General features: G+C 37.5%; 1 protein-coding gene across 1 annotated transcript in view; it reads left to right on the top strand.

Moving 5' to 3' along the window:
• The first annotated feature begins 128 nt into the window (after positions 1-128).
• The window catches only part of LOC128217630 (actin-related protein 8-like), a 30,837-nt gene continuing 12,494 nt past the window's right edge, over positions 129-18,471 (top strand). The window contains exons 1-6 of the mRNA XM_052924897.1: positions 129-232; positions 441-608; positions 1,365-1,475; positions 3,172-3,276; positions 3,585-3,758; positions 7,222-7,332. Of these exons, the coding sequence (XP_052780857.1) occupies positions 173-232; positions 441-608; positions 1,365-1,475; positions 3,172-3,276; positions 3,585-3,758; positions 7,222-7,332 (729 nt within the window). The 5' untranslated portion in view covers positions 129-172. The remainder of the gene's footprint in view (positions 233-440; positions 609-1,364; positions 1,476-3,171; positions 3,277-3,584; positions 3,759-7,221; positions 7,333-18,471) is intronic.

Genomic DNA, 18,471 nt, shown 5'->3' with positions numbered 1-18,471 from the left:
TAAAATGTATCTTAAAAAAATAATCACTACGTTTACTATGATATTATAAATAATGGCGTATTTCAGACGAAATGTACAAGGGGTATTCTGTACAAGTACCGTTTATGGTTCGAATATGTTTGTGTACAAAAATATTTTCCGATAGTATTTCATTTCCATTAAAAAAAAAAGAATGCCAGTTAACGCATCTAAGAGGTTATATACACAAGCAGCAAGTGACTGCATCAATGAGGTTTATTGATCCATTACAATTTAGTACTTAACTATGAAGTTAATTCAAATTCATAGAGAAAATCTGAAAATTCAAGTAAAATCATATATTTTCGCGACCAATATTCCACTGAAATATTTACTTTTTTGGTGACTGTCAAAACGTTACCGATATGTCTTTAAAGTTTTGATGTTGGTTCTCACATATTTTACATATTTGATATTTCCAGCCGGTTCAAGTAAACACAGTGGTGGTAATCCATCCTGGTTCGTTAAATTTGCGGATTGGAAGAGCATCAGATCCTTTCCCAGTCACTGTTCACCACTGCATAGCCAGAAGGCTAAAACCTAATGCAACAGAGGAGAAATCAACATGGATGCTTAGGAAAGAAAGACAGGTAACAACTGGAAGGATTGCACGTATGTCAAGTGTATAGGTATCGTATATAGGCTATTTGTGTTTGATTTCGCCATTTTAAAATTTGCAATATTTGGCCATATATTTACACATGTTTGCAATTTTAAAACCTAGCCAAACATAAAATTACCTTTGTTTATCAGTGTTAACATGAGTCAAACATATGTGATATTGACTTAAGGCTAAAAAAATCTTGAAAGAGATTCTACTAAATTTAATCTACAGTTTATAAATATAGATTTGAAGTTCATGATTGATTGAATCTTATAAGAATAAAAACAGATGTAAAATTATAGATTACCAAGGAACAAATTTTCATGCTTGTTTAACTTTCAGATCTTTTGGGCCATGTATAAAGCTGATATTTATTTTTTTCCCAATGCCAAAAAGAATGTTTTGTCCCCCCAAAATACCCAATAAAAATATGGTATATTAATTAAATTTATTGATGTTCAGTTATAAAAGACCCCACTCCCCCCCCCCCCCAAAAAAAAAAAAAAATGGTTTAAAAGAGTATTTCATTATATTCATTTTGCTTAAGTAATTATAAAAAATTCTCAATTATGTGAGAAATGACACAAAAATTCTCAATTCCAAGAGTTTAAGACATTCCCAAAACACTGAAAAAAAACACCCCTCTTTTGTATTTTTTTAATCAAATATCTTTATATTACATAATGATTTATTTTCACTTATTAAAAACATATTGTTTCTCATGTTGAAATTCTGTTTAAAGCATCAGGGGCATAAGCACCAGAAGGACAGAGGGCTGAAAGCAGCCAACAATGCTGTGGAGATGAAACCAATGGATTCTGGTGAGGTTCGACCACCATCCTCTGTCAGACAGGTAGTAACTGTGGTCTTTGATAGCTGTCTGTTTATATCGTCTATATAGCAAAACAATGAAGTTGTTGCCATAGCCTTGGTGCCATGTATACAGTAATTGTCAGCAAACACCTGAATAAGTTATTCTTCCAGGCCTATTGATCACTTCTTTGTGCAGTGCTGCCCTTTGACTCCCAAAGTGAGCCGTACTGCCTTATCTAAGGCTTCCAATTAAAATTATTTTTAGCTCGACTATTTGAAGAATAAGGAGAGCTATACTACTCAACGGGCGTCGGCTTCACACCTTGGTTAAGGTTTTTCATGTAAGCACTTTTAAGTCATTATCTCAGTAAATGCATCATGTATTGCATTGAAACTTTGGATATGTATTTCCAACTATGTAACCTACTAAATTAATGAAGTTATATAACACTTATTTCAATATAATGCAAATAATGGGCCTTTATTATTTGACTTAGAAATTCTGGTTAAGGTTTTGCATGTTAGCACACATAGGTAAATATCTCAGCAACTACTTGATGTATTGCATTGAGACTTTATACAATGGTACTCAACCATCCAAACTACTTAATTAACCTAGTTAGATAACTCTAGTTTGCATTTAATTCAAAATAATTGCCCTTAATTATTTGACTTTAACAATTCTGTTTAAGGTTTTGCATGTAACCACATTTACTTGATATGCTAATTGATGTATTGCATTGAGACTTTATACAATCTACTTCAATATAGTAAGGTAACTCTAGTTTGCATTAAATTCAAATAATGGCATCATTCTAATCTAATTTTAAATGTGATCTATGCATGTTTCGCAAAAACTTTTCAATCCTTACACTGAAAAGTGGCGGAATAGTCGAGCGCGCTGTCTCTGTGACAGCTCTTGTTGTTGTTTTTTAAAGTTATAAAGGTTAAGATCATATTCCTGAAATACCAGGAAAAAAACCCTGATAACTGACTTGTTTGACATCATTGTCTGGGTGCAGGGTTTGATTGCACACTCAGTTTAAGAAATATTATGTATTACATACAGTTGCCAGGTGAGCTTGTAGAAGATAAAATGTCAGATGTTCTAGGGTGCTGTTTTAGGAAAGGGTAAATAGTGTTTTGTAACGGTCATGCCTTTTAGAGAACTTTAAATATCACGCCCTTTTTCAATTCATGAAGAAATGCTATGAATGTTGGAAATAAATATCAGTATTCCATTTGCGATTATCTTGTCTCAAATGTTACCAATAACAGCTTAAAGTAAATTGTAGCAATTTCTGTCGTTCTTGCTATTTTATAAGATATTTTCTTGATATATTACTATTGTCGGTATTGACAGTTAAAAAAATAAATTGCATGTACATGTATTGAAGAAAACATAAATACCCTTTAATGTTACCCCTTAAGAGTTTAGAATTCTCTTTAAAGCTGAATGTCAGGGGGTACAGTAGCTTTTGACCAGAATGGTCATTGGGTACATTACTATTTATCCTGAAAAATATCTGGAGCTCTGGTTGAAATATATATGTAATATCCATGATAATCAACAGTTTTTACTGTCTTCAGTAAATTCATTATTTTAATAAACAATATTTTCACCATATGCTGAGAAGATATATGAGAAGAAATATACTATTGTACACTATGATCTTAAATAAATAAATTAAATAGAATTTGAATGATAATCTCACTATTACTGTCCTTTATAACAGCTATACAGCCATAATGTACGCGTGAAGGGGGAGCGTACTGATGTGCCGTGTCCATTACGCTGGACAAACACAGACCATAAACCGGAGTTTGTTGTTGGAGAAGAGGTACTTTTAACTCTTTCACATTTTCTTATTTCCTATTATGTTAATAATAGTTTAACTTTTAAATTGCAGATTTACTTGCCCCTAATGTACTAATTTAATTGTTGCATGATTTCTAATGATTTACAAAGAATTTGAAATATTTTGGGGATGTATTTTTTCCTCCCTCAAATGGCAAGGTTAGTTAAGCTTCAAAGCAAGTTAGAAATACTGGTAAATGCAGACAAGGCAATTAAATGTCAAAAGACAATAATGTGTGCTGAGGTTTAGATTGTAGCAAGGTCTTTGAGTGAGGTGCATCTATTTTGCAGGCCCTATACGTACAGCCAGGGACTGGATACAACATCCAGTGGCCAATGGCACGGGGTCACCTGAACGTACATCCCGGCCCATCTGGCACACTGACCTCAATAATGGCTGACCTCCAGGACATCTGGGGAACTGTTATGCAGGACATGCTCGATATCCCTCTCAAAGATCTCAAAGTAAACTTAATGGCATCATTATCTTTGGATATGAAGGGTTTGCTAATTGTTTGGAGAAGAAATTGTACGACTTAAATGCCTGTTTCAAACCACTCTGTGCTTTGGTACCTTTTGACATTATGTCCACAAAGTTTCCGAAACAATTGTTAAACCACTTAAGATCAGTTTATTGTCTTTTTATAGATTTTGGGAGAGAATGATAATTGTCTAATGGTATGGGCAATTTCTTCCTTGTGTGACTAAGTTAACTTGACTCTTCAAGCTTCCTTGTGTGACCAAGTAAACTTGATCTTTAATTAGCTTGGGCAGACCTTATCATGCCCCTTAGCGGGTATTTTGGAGTTAAGCTGTGGTGGCTCTGTGGTCTGTCCCTTGAAATTTCCTTGTCCAAAGCATAACTTGAAAAACACTTGTTTGAATTTAATTAAACTTCAAACAATGATAAGCACAATCAGTGTGTGTATAGCACGTGACAAATTGGGTCATAAATGCTACGTCGGAAGGCAATATTTTTTATTTGAATGAAGACTTAAAATAAAGATAACTTTCCTATTTATTCACCATTTTAAATGAAACATAGCACAGTCTAAAATGACTGAAAAATGAAAAAAATAATTAAAATGGTGTAGTAAAAGAAAAGTTATCTTTGATTTAAGTCTTTACTTTAAGCAAAATGTTGCCTTCTGAAGTAGCATATATGACGTAATTTATCACACAGTATACACACACTAACAATATGCCAAGCAGAGTACAAGCATAACTATTTCAGCTAATTACAGAGTTATTGCCCTTTGTAACTTATTCTTGTCTAGAGCTTGGAAACTACTGGTAGAATTTTATTAAACTTTATACAATGATTAAGCACAATGAGAGGAAGCATGAACCATAACCGTATCCACAGCATTGCCATTTTTATGTGGGATTTCTGAATATTTTACTGATTCGGCTTTTTGGGGTAATTCATCTCATTTAGTGATAGCTCTAAATTGAAAGTTTAAAATAAGGCTAAGAGATATAAGAGAGGTCTAGTTTAACATACACTTACAAGTTGTGGTTGATTTATAAATTGTTAATGAAATTCAATTTAAAGGGACTAGACACCAGATGATACAAGTGCAAGAAAAAAAGAAAATGTCAAAAACTTACATTAAATTGAACAATGCATTGTAACTTACCTAGTTACCAATGTATCACATCGCTTAAAACACATGCATCTTTCAAAGACATTGCAGAAAACTGCTGCGAAACACAGATCTGTCATCATAAATGCTGAAATTGATTGATGGAAACTTTCGAAACTCTGCTTAAAATGACAGCGAGTTGCTAAAACGCTTATTTTTGATTCTTTTATTCATGTAAAAGGAGCTATTATTTTCCTCATATTTTAGCTCCACTATTCGAAGAAGAGCTATACTACTCACCCTGGCGTCACACCTTGGTTAAGGTTTTGCATGTAAGTCATTATCTCAGTATCTTTATTGCATTGAAACTTCGGATATTTGTTCCTAACTATGTAACCTACTAAATTAATGAAGTTAGATAACACTTATTTGAATAAAATGCAAATAATGGGCCTTTATTATTTGACTTAGAAATTCTGGTTATGGTTTAGCATGTAAGCACACATAGGTTAAGCAACTACTTGATGTATTGCATTTATACTTTATGCAATGGTACTCAACCACCCAACCTTCTTAATTAATCAAGTTAGATAACTCTATCTTGCATATAATATAATGGGTCAAGGTATCCATATGAAACTTATGTTACAAAAAACAGGCTCATATTTTGCATGTATGTGAGTCTACTTCTAGCTGAATATTTTTCAATTATGACCTTTTTAATATGAATTGTGTACAAACACTCCACAGGGTCAAGCTTGAAAAGTCTTAAATGTATGGACTTCCAATTGATACACATGTAGATCTTATTTGGGGAGAAATCATGTCTTTGACTTCGCTTTTTTAACATGACGCAATGACAAAAGAGGGAGAGAGATCAGTTTTATTCTTCATAGAGTTGATTCTAAATCGAGGGAAAGAATTGATAACAATATATGGACTAATTGGTCCTCGAATAACATTTAAATTATACAGCATTCTTCTGTTGTTAACTTAAAAGATTACGAAAGAATAATTTGCTAAAACAGAACAAATTTTTATTGTAAATTTTTGAAGTAAGATCTTCCTTGTTGGGAAAAATATCTGGGAATTGTGAAAAAAATATCTGGAAATTGTGAAAATATTCAATTTTTCTCAATTGTGAAGTAGCCTAATTTCGGCCCCAAGCAAAGAAAGTGAAAAAGCCCTGGTACAATCGGTTTTTAAAATACTAGATAGTACCTGAGTTGTAGTTTTATTCATGTACAGTATTATATGCATATACCTTATGTCTATGATTGAAGTTATTAAGTGTTGTTGTATAAAAAATAGTTCATTTTCTTGCTCATTGTGGCTTTCATCAGCCATTTTGTTAAAGATAACATCTGAACACTAACTAATATAAAAAAAAATCTTTTTCGATAATCGATTATAACTAAATACTATCGATTGTCGCCGATTTCAGGCCCAACCAATCGATTTTCGATTATAATCGATCATCGGAACATCACTAGCTCTTGTTATTGTTTTATTCATGTAAAAGGATGTAGTATCGTCCTCATACTGCCTTGAATGGCAATTCCATGCTTTACAGTATATGTTGATTTTGGGACCATCTGGTTTCCAGTCTGTTTAAACTTGTATTTAAAGATATTTTAATTAATCTCAATTCATCTTGATATTGTGGATGTCATTTCAAACTTTTACAATATATACTCATATCTGGATGAAAAATGTCTCAAAAAATAGCTATATGTGCACCTCCAATGTATACTTACCTGAGTGACAAGGTGCTGAAAAAGTAGCCCATACATACACCATTAACGAATACAAACCTGGATGACATAGTGCTCAAAAAGTAGCCCATACATACACCATTAACGAACACAAACCTGGATGACATAGTGTTCAAAAAGCAGCCCAAAAGTACACCTCCAATGTACACTTATCTAAGTAACATAGTGCTCAAAAAGTAGCCCATACATACACCTCCAATGTACACAAACATGGATGACATAGTGCTAAAAAAAGTAGCCTATACGTACACCTCCAACGTACACAAACCTGGATGACATAGTGCTCAAAAAGTTGCCCATACGCAACCTCCAATGTTCACATACCAGATAGACATAGTGCTCAAAAAGTGGCCCATACATTCACCTCCAACATACACTTACCTGGATGACATAAGGCTCAAAAAGTAGCTTATATGTACATCTCCACGTACAAGTAGTGTTTCAATTTTGTTTACTCCCCAAATTATTTTAAACATCTTCTTTACTTTGTATATCTATGGCATGCATACTGTTATTTCTTGCAAAAGTTCTCACTTTTACTTAAAACCTCCCTCCTTGTTTGTTCAGCTCTACAAGGCAGTACTGCTGGTCCCAGATGTGTTCATCCACATTCATGTTCGTGAGATGATGAACATGATGCTCAATGGCCTTGGCTTTGGAGCTGTAGTAGTGCACCAGGTAAGTGATGGTAGTGTAGCAGTTCATCAGTTATGTGATGGTAGTGTAGCAGTTCATCAGGTATGTGATGGTAGTGTAGCAGTTCATCAGTTATGTGATGGTAGTGTAGTAGTACATCAGGTATGTGATGGTAGTGTAGTAGTACATCAGTTATGTGATGATAGTGTAGCAGTTCATCAGTTGTGTGATGGTAGTGTAGTAGTACATCAGGTATGTGATGGTAGTGTAGTAGTACATCAGTTATGTGATGGTAGTGTAGCAGTTCATCAGTTATGTGATGGTAGTGTAGTAGTACATCAGGTATGTGATGGTAGTGTAGTAGTACATCAGGTATGTGATGGTAGTGTAGTAGTACATCAGGTATGTGATGGTAGTGTAGTAGTACATCAGGTATGTGATGGTAGTGTAGTAGTACATCAGGTATGTGATGGTAGTGTAGTAGTGCATCAGTTATGTGATGGTAGTGTAGCAGTTCATCAGTTATGTGATGGTAGTGTAGTAGTACATCAGGTATGTGTTGGTAGTGTAGTAGTACATCAGGTATGTGTTGATAGTGTAGTACTACATCAGGTATGTGATGGTAGTGTAGTAGTACATCAGGTATGTGATGGTAGTGTAGTAGTACATCAGGTATGTGATGGTAGTGTAGCAGTTCATCAGTTATGTGATGGTAGTGTAGTAGTACATCAGGTATGTGATGGTAGTGTAGTAGTGCATCAGTTATGTGATGGTAGTGTAGCAGTTCATCAGGTATGTGTTGATAGTGTAGTAGTACATCAGTTATGTGATGGTAGTGTAGTAGTACATCAGGTATGTGTTGGTAGTGTAGTAGTATATCAGGTATGTGTTGATAGTGTAGTAGTACATCAGGTATGTGATGGTAGTGTAGTAGTACATCAGGTATGTGATGGTAGTGTAGTAGTACATCAGGTATGTGATGGTAGTGTAGCAGTTCATCAGGTATGTGATGGTAGTGTAGTAGTACATCAGGTATGTGATGGTAGTGTAGCAGTTCATCAGTTATGTGTTGGTAGTGTAGCAGTACATCAGGTATGTGATGGTAGTGTAGTGGTACATCAGGTATGTGATGGTAGTGTAGTGGTACATCAGGTATGTGATGGTAGTGTAGTAGTACATCAGGTATGTGATGGTAGTGTAGTAGTTCATCAGTTATGTGATGGTAGTGTAGTGGTACATCAGGTATGTGATGGTAGTGTAGTGGTACATCAGTTATGTGATGGTAGTGTAGCAGTTCATCAGTTATGTGATGGTAGTGTAGCAGTTCATCAGTTATGTGATGGTAGTGTAGCAGTTCATCAGTTATGTGATGGTAGTGTAGCAGTTCATCAGTTATGTGATGGTAGTGTAGCAGTTCATCAGTTATGTGATGGTAGTGTAGCAGTTCATCAGTTATGTGATGGTAGTGTAGCAGTTCATCAGTTATGTGATGGTAGTGTAGCAGTTCATCAGTTATGTGATGGTAGTGTAGCAGTTCATCAGTTATGTGATGGTAGTGTAGTAGTTCATCAGTTATGTGATGGTAGTGTAGCAGTGCATCAGTTATGTGATGGTAGTGTAGCAGTTCATCAGTTATGTGATGGTAGTGTAGCAGTTCATCAGTTATGTGATGGTAGTGTAGTAGTGCATCAGTTATGTGATGGTAGTGTAGTAGTGCATCAGGTATGTGATGGTAGTGTAGCAGTTCATCAGTTATGTGATGGTAGTGTAGCAGTTCATCAGGTATGTGATGGTAGTGTAGTAGTGCATCAGGTATGTGATGGTAGTGTAGTGGTACATCAGGTATGTGATGGTAGTGTAGTGGTACATCAGGTATGTGATGGTAGTGTAGTAGTACATCAGGTATGTGATGGTAGTGTAGTGGTACATCAGGTATGTGTTGATAGTGTAGTAGTACATCAGGTATGTGTTGATAGTGTAGTAGTACATCAGGTATGTGTTGGTAGTGTAGTAGTACATCAGGTATGTGTTGGTAGTGTAGTAGTACATCAGGTATGTGTTGATAGTGTAGTAGTACATCAGGTATGTGTTGGTAGTGTAGTAGTACATCAGGTATGTGATGGTAGTGTAGTAGTACATCAGGTATGTGTTGATAGTGTAGTAGTACATCAGGTATGTGTTGGTAGTGTAGTAGTACATCAGGTATGTGATGGTAGTGTAGTAGTACATCAGGTATGTGATGGTAGTGTAGTAGTACATCAGGTATGTGATGGTAGTGTAGTGGTACATCAGGTATGTGATGGTAGTGTAGTAGTACATCAGGTATGTGTTGATAGTGTAGTACTACATCAGGTATGTGATGGTAGTGTAGTAGTACATCAGGTATGTGATGGTAGTGTAGTAGTACATCAGGTATGTGATGGTAGTGTAGTAGTACATCAGGTATGTGATGGTAGTGTAGTAGTACATCAGGTATGTGATGGTAGTGTAGTAGTGCATCAGTTATGTGATGGTAGTGTAGCAGTTCATCAGTTATGTGATGGTAGTGTAGTAGTACATCAGGTATGTGTTGGTAGTGTAGTAGTACATCAGGTATGTGTTGATAGTGTAGTACTACATCAGGTATGTGATGGTAGTGTAGTAGTACATCAGGTATGTGATGGTAGTGTAGCAGTTCATCAGTTATGTGATGGTAGTGTAGTAGTACATCAGGTATGTGATGGTAGTGTAGTAGTGCATCAGTTATGTGATGGTAGTGTAGCAGTTCATCAGGTATGTGTTGATAGTGTAGTAGTACATCAGTTATGTGATGGTAGTGTAGTAGTACATCAGGTATGTGTTGGTAGTGTAGTAGTATATCAGGTATGTGTTGATAGTGTAGTAGTACATCAGGTATGTGATGGTAGTGTAGTAGTACATCAGGTATGTGATGGTAGTGTAGTAGTACATCAGGTATGTGATGGTAGTGTAGCAGTTCATCAGTTATGTGATGGTAGTGTAGTAGTACATCAGGTATGTGATGGTAGTGTAGTGGTACATCAGGTATGTGTTGGTAGTGTAGTAGTACATCAGGTATGTGTTGATAGTGTAGTACTACATCAGGTATGTGATGGTAGTGTAGTAGTACATCAGGTATGTGATGGTAGTGTAGTAGTACATCAGGTATGTGATGGTAGTGTAGCAGTTCATCAGTTATGTGATGGTAGTGTAGTAGTACATCAGGTATGTGATGGTAGTGTAGTAGTGCATCAGTTATGTGATGGTAGTGTAGTAGTACATCAGTTATGTGTTGATAGTGTAGTAGTACATCAGGTATGTGTTGGTAGTGTAGTAGTATATCAGGTATGTGTTGATAGTGTAGTAGTACATCAGGTATGTGATGGTAGTGTAGTAGTACATCAGGTATGTGATGGTAGTGTAGTAGTACATCAGGTATGTGATGGTAGTGTAGCAGTTCATCAGTTATGTGTTGGTAGTGTAGCAGTACATCAGGTATGTGATGGTAGTGTAGTGGTACATCAGGTATGTGATGGTAGTGTAGTGGTACATCAGGTATGTGATGGTAGTGTAGTAGTACATCAGGTATGTGATGGTAGTGTAGTAGTTCATCAGTTATGTGATGGTAGTGTAGCAGTTCATCAGTTATGTGATGGTAGTGTAGCAGTTCATCAGTTATGTGATGGTAGTGTAGCAGTTCATCAGTTATGTGATGGTAGTGTAGCAGTTCATCAGTTATGTGATGGTAGTGTAGTAGTTCATCAGTTATGTGATGGTAGTGTAGCAGTTCATCAGTTATGTGATGGTAGTGTAGCAGTTCATCAGTTATGTGATGGTAGTGTAGCAGTTCATCAGTTATGTGATGGTAGTGTAGCAGTTCATCAGTTATGTGATGGTAGTGTAGTAGTTCATCAGTTATGTGATGGTAGTGTAGTAGTACATCAGGTATGTGATGGTAGTGTAGTAGTACATCAGGTATGTGATGGTAGTGTAGTAGTACATCAGGTATGTGATGGTAGTGTAGTAGTTCATCAGTTATGTGATGGTAGTGTAGCAGTTCATCAGTTATGTGATGGTAGTGTAGCAGTTCATCAGTTATGTGATGGTAGTGTAGCAGTTCATCAGTTATGTGATGGTAGTGTAGCAGTTCATCAGTTATGTGATGGTAGTGTAGCAGTTCATCAGTTATGTGATGGTAGTGTAGCAGTTCATCAGTTATGTGATGGTAGTGTAGCAGTTCATCAGTTATGTGATGGTAGTGTAGCAGTTCATCAGTTATGTGATGGTAGTGTAGCAGTTCATCAGTTATGTGATGGTAGTGTAGCAGTTCATCAGTTATGTGATGGTAGTGTAGCAGTGCATCAGTTATGTGATGGTAGTGTAGTAGTTCATCAGTTATGTGATGGTAGTGTAGCAGTGCATCAGTTATGTGATGGTAGTGTAGCAGTTCATCAGTTATGTGATGGTAGTGTAGCAGTTCATCAGTTATGTGATGGTAGTGTAGTAGTGCATCAGTTATGTGATGGTAGTGTAGTAGTGCATCAGGTATGTGATGGTAGTGTAGCAGTTCATCAGTTATGTGATGGTAGTGTAGCAGTTCATCAGGTATGTGATGGTAGTGTAGTAGTGCATCAGGTATGTGATGGTAGTGTAGTGGTACATCAGGTATGTGATGGTAGTGTAGTGGTACATCAGGTATGTGATGGTAGTGTAGTAGTACATCAGGTATGTGATGGTAGTGTAGTGGTACATCAGGTATGTGTTGATAGTGTAGTAGTACATCAGGTATGTGTTGATAGTGTAGTAGTACATCAGGTATGTGTTGGTAGTGTAGTAGTACATCAGGTATGTGTTGGTAGTGTAGTAGTACATCAGGTATGTGTTGATAGTGTAGTAGTACATCAGGTATGTGTTGGTAGTGTAGTAGTACATCAGGTATGTGATGGTAGTGTAGTAGTACATCAGGTATGTGTTGATAGTGTAGTAGTACATCAGGTATGTGTTGGTAGTGTAGTAGTACATCAGGTATGTGATGGTAGTGTAGTAGTACATCAGGTATGTGATGGTAGTGTAGTAGTACATCAGGTATGTGATGGTAGTGTAGTGGTACATCAGGTATGTGATGGTAGTGTAGCAGTTCATCAGTTATGTGTTGGTAGTGTAGTAGTACATCAGGTATGTGATGGTAGTGTAATAGTACATCAGGTATGTGATGGTAGTGTAGTAGTACATCAGGTATGTGTTGATAGTGTAGTAGTACATCAGGTATGTGATGGTAGTGTAGTAGTACATCAGGTATGTGATGGTAGTGTAGTAGTACATCAGGTATGTGATGGTAGTGTAGTAGTACATCAGGTATGTGATGGTAGTGTAGCAGTTCATCAGTTATGTGATGGTAGTGTAGTAGTACATCAGGTATGTGATGGTAGTGTAGCAGTTCATCAGTTATGTGTTGGTAGTGTAGTAGTACATCAGGTATGTGTTGATAGTGTAGTAGTTCATCAGTTATGTGTTGGTAGTGTAGTAGTACATCAGGTATGTGTTGATAGTGTAGTAGTTCATCAGTTATGTGATGGTAGTGTAGCAGTTCATCAGTTATGTGATGGTAGTGTAGCAGTTCATCAGTTATGTGATGGTAGTGTAGTAGTACATCAGGTATGTGATGGTAGTGTAGTGGTACATCAGGTATGTGTTGGTAGTGTAGTAGTGCATCAGGTATGTGTTGATAGTGTAGTAGTACATCAGGTATGTGATGGTAGTGTAGTAGTACATCAGTTATGTGATGGTAGTGTAGTAGTACATCAGGTATGTGATGGTAGTGTAGTAGTACATCAGTTATGTGATGGTAGTGTAGTGGTACATCAGGTATGTGATGGTAGTGTAGTAGTACATCAGGTATGTGATGGTAGTGTAGTAGTACATCAGGTATGTGTTGATAGTGTAGTAGTACATCAGGTATGTGTTGATAGTGTAGTAGTACATCAGGTATGTGTTGGTAGTGTAGTAGTACATCAGGTATGTGTTGGTAGTGTAGTAGTACATCAGGTATGTGTTGGTAGTGTAGTAGTACATCAGGTATGTGATGGTAGTGTAGTAGTACATCAGGTATGTGTTGATAGTGTAGTGGTACATCAGGTATGTGATGGTAGTGTAGTGGTACATCAGGTATGTGATGGTAGTGTAGTAGTACATCAGGTATGTGATGGTAGTGTAGTAGTACATCAGGTATGTGTTGGTAGTGTAGTAGTACATCAGGTATGTGTTGGTAGTGTAGTGGTACATCAGGTATGTGTTGGTAGTGTAGTAGTACATCAGGTATGTGTTGGTAGTGTAGTAGTACATCAGGTATGTGATGGTAGTGTAGTAGTACATCAGGTATGTGATGGTAGTGTAGTAGTACATCAGGTATGTGATGGTAGTGTAGTGGTACATCAGGTATGTGATGGTAGTGTAGTGGTACATCAGGTATGTGATGGTAGTGTAGTAGTACATCAGGTATGTGTTGATAGTGTAGTAGTACATCAGGTATGTGATGGTAGTGTAGTAGTACATCAGGTATGTGATGGTAGTGTAGTAGTACATCAGGTATGTGTTGGTAGTGTAGTGGTACATCAGGTATGTGTTGGTAGTGTAGTGGTACATCAGGTATGTGATGGTAGTGTAGTGGTACATCAGGTATGTGTTGGTAGTGTAGTGGTACATCAGGTATGTGTTGGTAGTGTAGTGGTACATCAGGTATGTGATGGTAGTGTAGTGGTACATCAGGTATGTGATGGTAGTGTAGTAGTACATCAGGTATGTGATGGTAGTGTAGTCGTACATCAGGTATGTGTTGATAGTGTAGTCGTACATCAGGTATGTGTTGATAGTGTAGTAGTACATCAGGTATGTGATGGTAGTGTAGTAGTACATCAGGTATGTGTTGATAGTGTAATAGTACATCAGGTATGTGATGGTAGTGTAGTAGTACATCAGGTATGTGATGGTAGTGTAATAGTACATCAGGTATGTGATGGTAGTGTAGTAGTACATCAGGTATGTGTTGATAGTGTAGTAGTACATCAGGTATGTGATGGTAGTGTAGTAGTACATCAGGTATGTGATGGTAGTGTAGTAGTACATCAGGTATGTGATGGTAGTGTAGTAGTACATCAGGTATGTGATGGTAGTGTAGCAGTTCATCAGTTATGTGATGGTAGTGTAGTAGTACATCAGGTATGTGATGGTAGTGTAGTAGTACATCAGTTATGTGATGGTAGTGTAGCAGTTCATCAGTTATGTGATGGTAGTGTAGTAGTGCATCAGTTATGTGTTGGTAGTGTAGTAGTACATCAGGTATGTGTTGGTAGTGTAGTAGTACATCAGGTATGTGATGGTAGTGTAGTAGTACATCAGGTATGTGTTGGTAGTGTAGTGGTACATCAGGTATGTGTTGATAGTGTAGTAGTACATCAGGTATGTGATGGTAGTGTAGTGGTACATCAGGTATGTGTTGATAGTGTAGTAGTACATCAGGTATGTGATGGTAGTGTAGTAGTGCATCAGGTATGTGTTGATAGTGTAGTAGTACATCAGGTATGTGATGGTAGTGTAGTGGTACATCAGGTATGTGTTGATAGTGTAGTAGTACATCAGGTATGTGATGGTAGTGTAGTAGTACATCAGGTATGTGTTGATAGTGTAGTAGTACATCAGGTATGTGTTGGTAGTGTAGTAGTACATCAGGTATGTGATGGTAGTTTAGTGGTACATCAGGTATGTGATAGTAGTGTAGTAGTGCATCAGGTATGTGATGGTAGTGTAGTAGTGCATCAGGTATGTGATGGTAGTGTAGTAGTGCATCAGTTATGTGTTGGTAGTGTAGTAGTACATCAGGTATGTGATGGTAGTGTAGTGGTACATCAGGTATGTGTTGGTAGTGTAGTAGTGCATCAGGTATGTGTTGGTAGTGTAGTAGTACATCAGGTATGTGTTGGTAGTGTAGTAGTGCATCAGGTATGTGATGGTAGTGTAGCAGTACATCAGGTATGTGATGGTAGTGTAGCAGTACATCAGGTATGTGATGGTAGTGTAGTAGTACATCAGGTATGTGATGGTAGTGTAGTAGTACATCAGGTATGTGATGGTAGTGTAGTAGTACATCAGGTATGTGATGGTAGTGTAGTAGTACATCAGGTATGTGTTGGTAGTGTAGTAGTACATCAGGTATGTGATGGTAGTGTAGTAGTGCATCAGGTATGTGATGGTAGTGTAGTAGTGCATCAGGTATGTGTTGGTAGTGTAGTAGTGCATCAGGTATGTGTTGGTAGTGTAGTAGTGCATCAGGTATGTGTTGGTAGTGTAGTAGTACATCAGGTATGTGATGGTAGTGTAGTAGTACATCAGGTATGTGTTGGTAGTGTAGTAGTGCATCAGGTATGTGTTGGTAGTGTAGTAGTGCATCAGGTATGTGATGGTAGTGTAGTAGTACATCAGGTATGTGTTGGTAGTGTAGTAGTACATCAGGTATGTGTTGGTAGTGTAGTAGTACATCAGGTATGTGTTGGTAGTGTAGTAGTGCATCAGGTATGTGTTGGTAGTGTAGTAGTGCATCAGGTATGTGTTGGTAGTGTAGTAGTGCATCAGGTATGTGATGGTAGTGTAGTAGTGCATCAGGTATGTGATGGTAGTGTAGTAGTACATCAGGTATGTGATGGTAGTGTAGTAGTACATCAGGTATGTGATGGTAGTGTAGTAGTGCATCAGTTATGTGTTGGTAGTGTAGTAGTACATCAGGTATGTGTTGGTAGTGTAGTAGTACATCAGGTATGTGTTGGTAGTGTAGTAGTACATCAGGTATGTGATGGTAGTGTAGTAGTACATCAGGTATGTGTTGGTAGTGTAGTAGTACATCAGGTATGTGTTGGTAGTGTAGTAGTGCATCAGGTATGTGATGGTAGTGTAGTAGTACATCAGGTATGTGTTGGTAGTGTAGTAGTACATCAGGTATGTGATGGTAGTGTAGTAGTACATCAGGTATGTGATGGTAGTGTAGTAGTACATCAGGTATGTGATGGTAGTGTAGTAGTACATCAGGTATGTGTTGGTAGTGTAGTAGTACATCAAGTATGTGATGGTAGTGTAGTAGTACATCAGGTATGTGTTGGTAGTGTAGTGGTACATCAGGTATGTGATGGAGGTGTAGTAGTGCATCAGGTATGTGTTGGTAGTGTAGTGGTACATCAGGTATGTGTTGATAGTGTAGTAGTACATCAGGTATGTGTTGGTAGTGTAGTAGTACACTAGGTATGTGTTGGTAGTGTAGTAGTACATCAGGTATGTGTTGGTAGTGTAGTAGTACATCAGGTATGTGTTGGTAGTGTAGTAGTACATCAGGTATGTGATGGTAGTGTAGTAGTACATCAGGTATGTGATGGTAGTGTAGTAGTACATCAGGTATGTGTTGATAGTGTAGTAGTGCATCAGGTATGTGATGGTAGTGTAGTAGTACATCAGGTATGTGATGGTAGTGTAGTAGTACATCAGGTATGTGATGGTAGTGTAGTAGTACATCAGGTATGTGATGGTAGTGTAGTAGTACATCAGGTATGTGATGGTAGTGTAGTAGTGCATCAGGTATGTGATGGTAGTGTAGTAGTGCATCAGGTATGTGCTGATGGTAGTGTAGTGGTACATCAGGTATGTGATGGTAGTGTAGTGGTACATCAGGTATGTGTTGGTAGTGTAGTGGTACATCAGGTATGTGATGGTAGTGTAGTGGTACATCAGGTATGTGATGGTAGTGTAGTGGTACATCAGGTATGTGTTGGTAGTGTAGTGGTACATCAGGTATGTGTTGGTAGTGTAGTAGTACATCAGGTATGTGTTGGTAGTGTAGTAGTACATCAGGTATGTGATGGTAGTGTAGTGGTACATCAGGTATGTGATGGTAGTGTAGTGGTACATCAGGTATGTGTTGGTAGTGTAGTGGTACATCAGGTATGTGTTGATAGTGTAGTAGTACATCAGGTATGTGTTGGTAGTGTAGTGGTACATCAGGTATGTGATGGTAGTGTAGTGGTACATCAGGTATGTGATGGTAGTGTAGTGGTACATCAGGTATGTGTTGATAGTGTAGTAGTACATCAGGTATGTGATGGTAGTGTAGTAGTACATCAGGTATGTGTTGGTAGTGTAGTGGTACATCAGGTATGTGATGGTAGTGTAGTGGTACATCAGGTATGTGTTGGTAGTGTAGTGGTACATCAGGTATGTGTTGGTAGTGTAGTGGTACATCAGGTATGTGTTGGTAGTGTAGTAGTACATCAGGTATGTGTTGGTAGTGTAGTAGTACATCAGGTATGTGTTGGTAGTGTAGTAGTACATCAGGTATGTGTTGGTAGTGTAGTAGTACATCAGGTATGTGTTGGTAGTGTAGTGGTACATCAGGTATGTGTTGGTAGTGTAGTGGTACATCAGGTATGTGTTGATAGTGTAGTGGTACATCAGGTATGTGATGGTAGTGTAGTAGTACATCAGGTATGTGATGGTAGTGTAGTGGTACATCAGGTATGTGATGATAGTGTAGTAGTGCATCAGGTATGTGATGGTAGTGTAGTGGTACATCAGGTATGTGTTGGTAGTGTAGTGGTACATCAGGTATGTGTTGGTAGTGTAGTGGTACATCAGGTATGTGATGGTAGTGTAGTGGTACATCAGGTATGTGTTGGTAGTGTAGTGGTACATCAGGTATGTGATGGTAGTGTAGTGGTACATCAGGTATGTGTTGGTAGTGTAGTAGTGCATCAGGTATGTGATGGTAGTGTAGTAGTACATCAGGTATGTGTTGGTAGTGTAGTAGTTCATCAGGTATGTGTTGGTAGTGTAGTAGTACATCAGGTATGTGTTGGTAGTGTAGTAGTACATCAGGTATGTGTTGGTAGTGTAGTAGTACATCAGGTATGTGTTGGTAGTGTAGTAGTACATCAGGTATGTGTTGGTAGTGTAGTAGTACATCAGGTATGTGTTGGTAGTGTAGTAGTACATCAGGTATGTGTTGGTAGTGTAGTAGTACATCAGGTATGTGTTGGTAGTGTAGTAGTACATCAGGTATGTGTTGGTAGTGTAGTAGTACATCAGGTATGTGTTGGTAGTGTAGTAGTACATCAGGTATGTGATGGTAGTGTAGTAGTACATCAGGTATGT

This window comes from Mya arenaria, chromosome 14 (genome assembly GCF_026914265.1).
Source record: "Mya arenaria isolate MELC-2E11 chromosome 14, ASM2691426v1".
Taxonomy (NCBI): Eukaryota; Metazoa; Mollusca; class Bivalvia; order Myida; family Myidae; genus Mya; species Mya arenaria.
This window is presented reverse-complemented; position numbering and strand designations above follow the sequence as displayed.